Source organism: Cupressus sempervirens, chromosome 9 (genome assembly GCF_028749045.1).
Source record: "Cupressus sempervirens isolate cs-2001-9-10 chromosome 9, ASM2874904v1, whole genome shotgun sequence".
Taxonomy (NCBI): Eukaryota; Viridiplantae; Streptophyta; class Pinopsida; order Cupressales; family Cupressaceae; genus Cupressus; species Cupressus sempervirens.
The window spans coordinates 556,682,070-556,691,287 of record NC_143126.1 but is presented as its reverse complement, the minus strand read 5'-3'; the positions used below and the strand labels follow the sequence as shown (position 1 = coordinate 556,691,287).

Below are 9,218 nucleotides of genomic sequence, written 5' to 3'. Positions count from 1 at the left end.
AGCTCTCCTTTCCTGTGTTTTAATTTCCTAAAAAAATTGATTAAATTTTATAGCATAAATACCTAATATGGTCTTTAGGCGATCAAATTTAGATTTTTGTTTCAATGAACTTCTGTTTTCTTTATTTTTGTGAATGGAAAATTATAAATCTACCCACCAAACTTCTAACTGGCTTGCAGGCTTGTGAAAAACTAGAATTTAATTATTTTTGGAAAAGGGGAAAAACCTAAGTTGTGGGTTTGGGTTCAGAGAATTGGTTCGTCAGTACATAATTTTTTTGAAATGGAGTTCGAGTTTATTAGTACAAAAACATGCATACACACACACACACACACACACACACACACACACACACACACACACACACACACACACACATGTATGCAACCTAGAAGCATTAATTAAGATTAGAATGCTACATAGTATCATAAAAACAACAAAAACACTAAAAGCTTGTAATCATAGCATCATGTCAACATCAAAATATAAATTAATAATGTTGAGTTCAAGTATCATTGTTTTGACTTTCAGCAATTGAAATTTATATGATTATCTAAATCTGCATCTTCTTCTTTTTCTTCTTTATCAAAGGCATTAGTTAATTTACAAACAGTGTCAATGCCAATGATATCAGCTGCACCAATAACATTCTTGCTTTCCAACTCCTCAAATGCTTCTTATTGTTTCACTGTGCAAAGAGCTTGCTTGTTTATAATTAATATCGTACTTGAAAAATGTTTTTAAAGTAGCTTGCAACTCCTTTTACCTATTAAAAATACTAGTCAATGTTTAAAATGTGATTTATTACTGTAGAGAGCTTCCAATTAATCTGACAGGGGTTATTATCAGCAATTGGATATAATAATTTCACTGGAGCAAAATAATTTGATGTAATAAATATATGAACTTTAGCAAACTTTGTTTTGTAATGTTTAAGATCTTATTCAAATTCTGTAATAATTGTTTTTTGCCCTAAATTATAGAATGTTTCACAATGGAATTGTAACTAGTTCGCACTTGGTCTGGCCTTGTTTGACCTAGATTTGGCCTGGACAACTAGCTTGCCTGAGTTTGAACCTTGGTCAAACCAATAGGTGAATTGGGAAGAGGACCTCAGACCGGTTTGAAATTCACTTGGTCCGAATGGCCAGGGGGTGAACCAGGAAATTTAGGGAAAAAAATAGTATCAAAATAACATTAAGAAAATGCATTAATATTCCTTAAGCAAATGTGAATAGAGGTTAAGAATTTAGTACCCCTGCCTGTGGCAGCATAGTTGTCAAAATCACAGAGTAATAAAAATTGCTGAGTATTGTAATTGGGCGAGTTTTTCCGCCAAAAAATTGCAGATTCAAAAACTCGACAATCTGCAAAAAATTGCCAACTAATGGCAGAGTTTTTGGCGAGTTTTTGTTTTTAACAAAAACTTGCAAGTTTTAACCAGCGACTCGCCTGCACGCACACCCCAAGGATATAGGCCAAAAAGTTACATTTTTTCTTCACCAGTTTTCATTTGTATGGACGACATTGAGGACGACTACAATGAGGATTCCGACTCAAAGGAGGAGGCATTACCAGTGCCACATGTAGGAGGAGATACATCCAGGTCCAGTACACAGAGCTAGTTAGTAGGGATGCCGAGCAAGGAGGCACAACCATGTTCACTCCTAGTGGGGGACACCTCTTTGAGGCTTGGATAAGCTCTATTTTCTGCTAGTAGAGCTGGGAAGAGGAAGATATGATTGTATTGATGTATTCATATTTACTTCTAGTTTGACATAAATTATTTACTATTTTGTTTCCCACCATCAGCTTTCCACATGAGAATGTGGTTTTGTACCCACTATGCATTTATATATATCTAAACTTTGCTCGTTTCTTTTGTGTTCTCTTTAATTAACTCATTACATGCACCTTCTCATTGAATTTTGCAAAAAATAATTAAATTTAAGTGGTTTTTTAGGTTCTCGAGTTTTTCTAGAGTTTTTTTAAAGAACTGACCAATTTTTTCCCAATAAAGTTTTTGGAGCTTAGCGAGTTGTTGCCGAGTGAGGGATTTCCAACTATGTGTGGCAGGGACTAACAAGAAAATAGAAATGTACAATTTAATTGTATATAACATTTAACTATTGTAAATGAACTAAACATAAAATAAGAAAAACAAGTTACGTATATTATTTTCCTCTACAGGTTCAAGGCCAAATTTGAACACTGCAGATGCTAACGGACGTGGCCTTTTCGCTACTTATTATTTCAAGATCTGCTTGCCCCTCTAGGCATTGGGTCTTCTCAAACCTTTTTCAATCTCAAGAGGTGAGCTTTAGTGGATGTTGTATCTCATCATTTTATTAATTGGGTAGCACATTTTCGTCTGGTTTGAGATTGCATATGGCTTCGGAAATTTTTAAGCTTTTTGTTGGGCAACTCTTGTTTTACCAATCTTGTTATTCGAGGTTCGGGATTTAGTGAAGTTTGTGTGGCCTAGTTAATCCTGGGGGATCCAGGATCTGCCACACTTCATCTGGTTTGCATATCTCAGTGCTTTATTTTATTTTCATTTTGGGGATGTTTGTCCTTTCAAGAAAACATTTAAAGTTTGACTGGCATTTTGAACCCAGTGCTTAAACATAATGAGCATGTTTCATTCTTAGGTTGATAGTACCATGCAATTGAGCTCAAAGTCTCATAGATTTTCAGATTTGTGTAATTGGGGAAATACAGGCGACGGTTGCCCAGTGGAGCAGGAAATAAACAATGTTTGTTCAATCAAAATAAACAGTGAAACCAAATAAGGCTCACCTAGATTTGACAAGCAGCTTGGCTCAATTTTACATTTAGTCAATCCATCTTTTATGAAAGGCTTGGCTTTAAGTATGCATTTATCTAGGTGTGTGTATAGATTTATACATTGCCTGCTTCAGTTCTCTGTACTACTTTTTTTTTTTCCTTCTGTCTTTTGGACTCTCAAAATCAATAGGCCTTGCTGCTTTTTATCATAAGCTTTATTTCCAATAATTTATAATAAAGGCCTTGACTGGGTGCAGACATCTTATAGAAGAAGAGGAGCTGTTATAGCCACTGCAATTTTTTTAGTTTTGGATGGATTTTTGTAGCACAGACCAGTATAATGTAGAATTTGCTTTGGCTTAATGATTCCGATCACGCTTGTATGATAAATGGGTTTTTCTGCATCTTTGAATTCGATAAGTGGGTTCACCCAATTTCAACACATCTTAAACTTTGAATTTAACAAGTGGGTGTGGGTGAGCCTTTGAATTCTGTAAGGGGGTGTGAATGAGCTATCAATTTCTATCACGTGTCTGTCCCTGCACATTAAATTTGTTTAAGTAGGTGAGCCTAAACTGTTGATTTGTATTAGTGGGCATGTTTAGTCCTGTAAATTTGAGGAGGTAGCGTGTTTGAAGTTTAACCTTAGAATTACTCAGGTGGTTTTCCAATTGCATTTCTACAAGAAGGTTTTCTTGAGAGATTGATTTCTATAAATGGGTGTACCTCAACCTTTGAAAGTTCAATTGGGGGTGCTTGAGCCATTGATTTCTATAGGTGGGTGTTCTTCAGCTTTTGATTTTTGAAAGTGGGTTATACCGAACTCTTCAATTTTATTAAAGGATGTACCTTTATGATTGATAATGTGGTCTGGCATAGTTGGTTTCCCTAATGAACTGATCCACAGGGACAAAAAGTGGTTTCCTATCTGGTCTGACCAGTAGCAGCCTATTCTGTTATTCTGTACTGCCTTCTACTTATAGAATATTCAAATCTCAAATTCCTCTTGGCTAACAATGTCTATATTATTTTCAGTTTAATTGCAGATTGCACTTTTGCTTTATCATCTGTTTCACTCATTTGGATTGAAGCTTTGGACGAAGCTGTAAATTTTGTGCTAGAAATAATGCAGTTTTGAGTTTGACCAGATGCAAAAAAAATTGTCGCATTTCAATTGCCCTTTACATCAGAAAGACTTCACGACAGACCCATAATTATAGTGAGCAAAGAATTTATGTCAACTTTATTTTTATTATACTCTTGAAGGCTTGGTCCTCACAGTCTGTAATAAAGAGTCCCTTGACTTTCAACTTGACTCAGTGTTGGCACTTTATGATCTTTCTCCCTTAGATTATATATTTAAAAATTTATATTTTGAGTCTGCCATAGATTTGTTTTGCCATCCATAGCAGCAAATGAAAAGTTTGAAAAATACAGATATGTTAAGCACAAATAGCTTCTGGTCAAATGGTTTTTGCACCCATTAGATTATCAAGAATGTCTATTTTTGTGTGTTCAAAATTTGGTAAACTTTAGAGTATGTAGAAAAAGGGGACTCTATAGTGAATGGTTTATAAGGCACAACACTTGCTGAAGGTTTTGCAAATGTGGTAGTAAACTAAGTAGGCTTAACCTTGGCGAAACTCCATGGTTAAACATGCTTGAGTTAGAGTAGTACTGTAATGGGTAACATCCCAAGGATGCCCAATGCTTCACCCTTGTGAGCATCACCTAGATGGAAGGAGTGCTGAGTGAACCATTCATTCTCATGAGAGCTGGGTTCTTGTGAACCATTGGTGATGAAATATAGGTCAACAAGTTTGACTAAAAAACTACACAGTTGAACCCTGATAGCAATTTCATATTTTGACTTGCTGTGGAAAATATCTCCTACTTATCAATTGATGAGTTCAAGGTGCTTTATAACGAACGCTTCATAAGGCACAACACTTGTTGAAGGTTTTGCAAATGGGTAGCAAGCTAAGTAGGCTTAACCTTAGGGGAAACTCCATGGTCAAGCATGGTTGAGCTGAACTAGTATTGAACTGTGCAACTTCCCAAGAATGCCTAATGCTTCACCTATGTGGGGATCACCTAGATGAAATGAGTGCTAAGTGTGCCATTCATCCTCACAAGAGATGGGTTCTTGTGAACTACTAGTCACGAAACATAGGTCAATGAGTTTGACTCAAAATAGACAGTTGAATCCCCATAGCAAATCATAATGTAAAAAAAGGTTTACATTTGACATTTCCTCTTCCATACCACTTTACATTTTAGGTGACTACTTATTCTTTGGCCTGGTTTGCATGTGCTATATTTGTTGAAGAGTACCGTGAACTTTTACATCTTGCATAAACTGACATCAACTTTCCACAAAAGCCCCTATTGTTCCTATGTCTTTTCAACACTTGGTGCATCCTGCACAATGCCACATTTACATCTATGTTATGAAGTGCATTACCCAAAACTTCATTTGGAGTATATTCATTCTAAATCAGGTGGGCATGGATTCACTTAGCTCATGCCAAATCTCTTTATTTTGAACACAGCCCTTCAGTAGACAGGCATCTGTAGATGAATTTTGGGCATGTGTTTCATGTGTAGGACGTTTGATGTTTCATCCTAACACCTGGGCTAAGGGCAGAGAATGGATTCATTGATTGCAAGAGCTGATAGAGTTAAATCTTTTGAAATTTTTTGGGTTCTTTTGGTCTGGATAACAATTTGTTACAATTTTAATTTTAATGTTTATGGATTTGTTTGTTATTGAAATGGTGAAATTCATAACCATGACATTTCCTGTTAGTTTTGCACCACGCCTTGATAACAAATGGACAAGTGGCATACTTGTATTAAGCTTGGCTCATCACCTGATTCTGAATCACATCAATTTCACCTTTATTTGCACCATTTTTCATACATATGCTAAGCATCATTATCACATTCTCTTCACACTTTCTCCTATATTTAAATTCTCTGCATCAAAATTATCATTTCCTCTTAGAGTTCATTTCCGAGTGAAAAAAACCGTTGAATATTACATTACCATCTGCATGATGCGACTAAGTCAATAATACCTTTATTCCTAGTGGTGCAACCATTACACCTTCTAATGGTGCAAGTGCTAGTTATACACGAGCTGTCTACATGATCATCTGCTTCATCTGTATCTCCTGTCAATGTGATACTATGACACTGGATTCAACACAGAGAGTGAGTGCACATATTTGAGAATGGGACTGTCATTTAAAAAGTTTTCTTCTTCCCTCTTTTCTTTTGCCTTTTCAGGAAATAGTAATGTAATGTCTCTGACTAGGACTATGAAATATGCTTCTCAGATTTGTAATGTTCTGATGTCACTTATAATATCTGTGTCCCTATCTGCAGTGACTCGCATTGAATAACCTCCAAGTTTATCCTAAAGCCTTAGAGAATCCTCTGTAATTCTGGAAACCCTCTCTACATGACATCTAAAGTCACACCATTCCTTTTCTTGTACAAATTTATTATGTGTTTCGGGAAATATGGATACTGCCTGGCTTGATTGCTTCCATATTCAAGCTGTAGAACTGTACATATGCTATGGATCCATCCAAAGGTATTATAAAATGATAATCAGCAAATAGCAAGCTTCATTGTTCTTCCAGACATGAACATAGTTCAATATTAAATATAAACTAGCAGTTGCACCCAAAAGAGGTGCAATGTTTTAGCCGTTTGCAAAAGTATATTTAGTATTATATTATTGTACCAAAAAAAGTAGATAACAAATAGGAATGTACATTCCTCTCTTTTTCTTCCCTTTGTTTAAATGAAGGATTATGTTGATAGCAAGCTATATTGCATTCTTTGAAAAAGGTGGACTACATGTTTCAATGTTCAGAAATTTCTTGTTCTCTAATCCTCATTATATTTTAACTCACATAGTAAATAGCAAGTAAATTTATACAACTTCTCCTACTATTTTAATTTCACAAATTTTCACACGTTGATTACAGTGGTTTGTTTAGTTTACACGCTTTGTTATCTCTTATTTGTTTGTGGCGATGTTGTTGGAGATGCTTCCAAGTTTGTTTTGATGATCTCAGCTCATTCACTTATGTAGAATCAACTGCCAATACTACTTTTTCTTCATCTTCTCTGACTTTGTCTTCTTTGCCTTCTTCTTTTCCTCTTTCTCTTCCTTGTATTCTTCTCCTCCTCCTCGCCTCCTCCTACTTCCCCTTCTTCTCCTTCTCCTCCTCCTTCTCCTTGTTCTTCTTCCCTTCTTTCTCCATCTCCTACTTCCCCTCCTCCTCCTTCTCTCCTCTTCATTTCTTACTCATCTTCCTCGTCTACCTCTTATTCCTCTTCCTATTCCTCCCCCCCCCACCACCCTGCCCCTCCTCTTCTTTGTCCTCTCCATCTTCTCCTCTTCCTAATATATAAAAAATTAAACACATCTTGTTCCTAAAAAAACTATGAAATTATTAGATATTTTAAAAAATATTTTATTATTCCAAATATTAAACTTATATAAAAGACATGCATATTTTTGGCAGGGTTTTTCGGAAATAGAATTTTTTGAAGAAAAGTTATCTTTTTTGCATAGTTTAGAAGATTAATAATTTATTTAAATATCTTTTTTTGAAGTATTATTGTAATACATTTAAAGCTAGAAAGATAATATATGTTAAATTCCAATTTTTGGCTCAATTTAAAAATGTTCATATAGCCATTGAGGTTTCACGTGAAGTCAGTTGACAGGTAAAGTTGGTTACGATCATGTGAAATGGTAAGATGGTTAATCATTATAATTTCATATGAAGCTAGCATGCTAGTTAACCGTTATGATGATATTTTAATGTTATCTTGGAAAGTGGGTTTTTCATCATGAATTCATGGAAAGTGAAATGGTGTTTAGCCGTTATGATGGTTCATGAATAATAAATGTTATGGTAATTATGATTATATTGAGGAATATGATATTATTATGGAGAATTTCTTCCTTGTAGGAGCACGTCGAAAGGGGGAGTGTTGCTAGAAAGGAGTTGGCACGGGGGGCACCACCTATCATTGAGCAAATAGGTGGGAGTCTGAAACCACGACGACCAAGGATGAAATGGCTAGACAAACAAGAAGAACAAAGGATGACCATGAGCTATCCAGTTATTCTTAAAACACTTCAAAAAAAACTTAATAAGATAACCTTCATTGCGTATTGATCTCCATGCACCTTGACAATGCTTCTCTTCACCAAATGCCAAGACATGCACAAGTCTAGGATAAGATATGCATTAAAAAATCTGCTTAGTAACATGTATTTTATTTTCTTAAACTTGAAATTACAAGTTGAGTATATGTTAAACTGATTAGTATCGTTTAATTAGATATTCTCTTCAACGCTTAGAAATCAATTCCTCTTTAATATATTCAAAAAGAAGTTAATTCAGTTGATTTTCTAATTGAACATGAAATGTATTTGAATGCAAGAGATAGGCTTACTTGATGGTTGTTATAACTGTCATTCATTTATGTGAATAATGAATATGAATGTATCTTTTAACTATATACGTTAAACTGATTAGTATCATTTAATTAGATATTCTCTTCAACGCTTAGAAATTAGTTCCTCTAAAATATATTCAAAAAGTAGTTAAATCAATTGATTTTCCAATTGAACATGAAATGTATCTGAATGCAAGAGATAGGCTTACTTGATGGTTGTTATAACCGTCCTTCATTTATGTGAATAATGAATATGAACGTATCTTTTAATTATATATTATTGCCACAGTTAGAGATAGGAAAGAAAAGGGATGATACAGTGGTATTTGATGCCCTAAATGTTATTGGTCATAATGGTACAATGGTATAACTATTTGTGCCCTAAGTGGTATATGTGGACTAACTTGAGTTTTGTAGATGTTGCCCTAGGCGGAATTCCGCTTTCGAAATTTAGGGTATGGAAAACTTAAATCCTCTATTTAGATTTATTGATGATACCTTCATTTGTTAATTATGATATTTCAGTTAAATTGATTGTAATCATTAATCTCTTTCACATGAACATAACTATTATAATTGCCCTCTCATGAATGTAAAGTAGTATTTGTATTTCGATGTTATGCTAGCTATTAACTAAGACCTGAAATAAGGGGATGTTACATATGGTATCAAAGCTTTGAGTTCAACACTGAACCTTGGGCCAACACTGTTTTAGAGAAGCTGAAAATGTAATGTTGAATGAGACAGGATGATTATTTTTATTTTGCAAAATTGAATATTTTACAATGCAGGCTGGAAAATCACACCAGATTTCATCCATAATAGCTTGGAAGGGCTGGGATGATGGTGTGGTCTATATGATTAGACCGATGGATAAAATTGCAAAACCATAAAGATGAGTTAGAAGTATGAAAATTAACATAATTTGCATGCCGAGAGGT

At 34.8% G+C, this 9,218-nt stretch overlaps 1 protein-coding gene across 6 annotated transcripts in view; it reads left to right on the top strand.

Annotated features, from left to right (window-relative positions):
* The first annotated feature begins 2,128 nt into the window (after window positions 1-2,128).
* The window catches only part of LOC149539864 (uncharacterized), a 43,800-nt gene continuing 36,710 nt past the window's right edge, over window positions 2,129-9,218 (top strand). The window contains exons 1-2 of one of the 6 annotated variants that reach the window (XM_089801064.1): window positions 2,129-2,313; window positions 7,785-7,857. In XM_089801064.1, the coding sequence (XP_089657190.1) occupies window positions 2,218-2,313; window positions 7,785-7,857 (169 nt within the window). In that variant the 5' untranslated portion in view covers window positions 2,129-2,217. Of the gene's footprint in view, window positions 2,314-2,339; window positions 2,525-3,010; window positions 7,858-9,218 lie in introns of those variants that run through there. The other 5 variants (XM_089801061.1, XM_089801058.1, XM_089801062.1 and 2 more) reach the window with 5 other exon arrangements.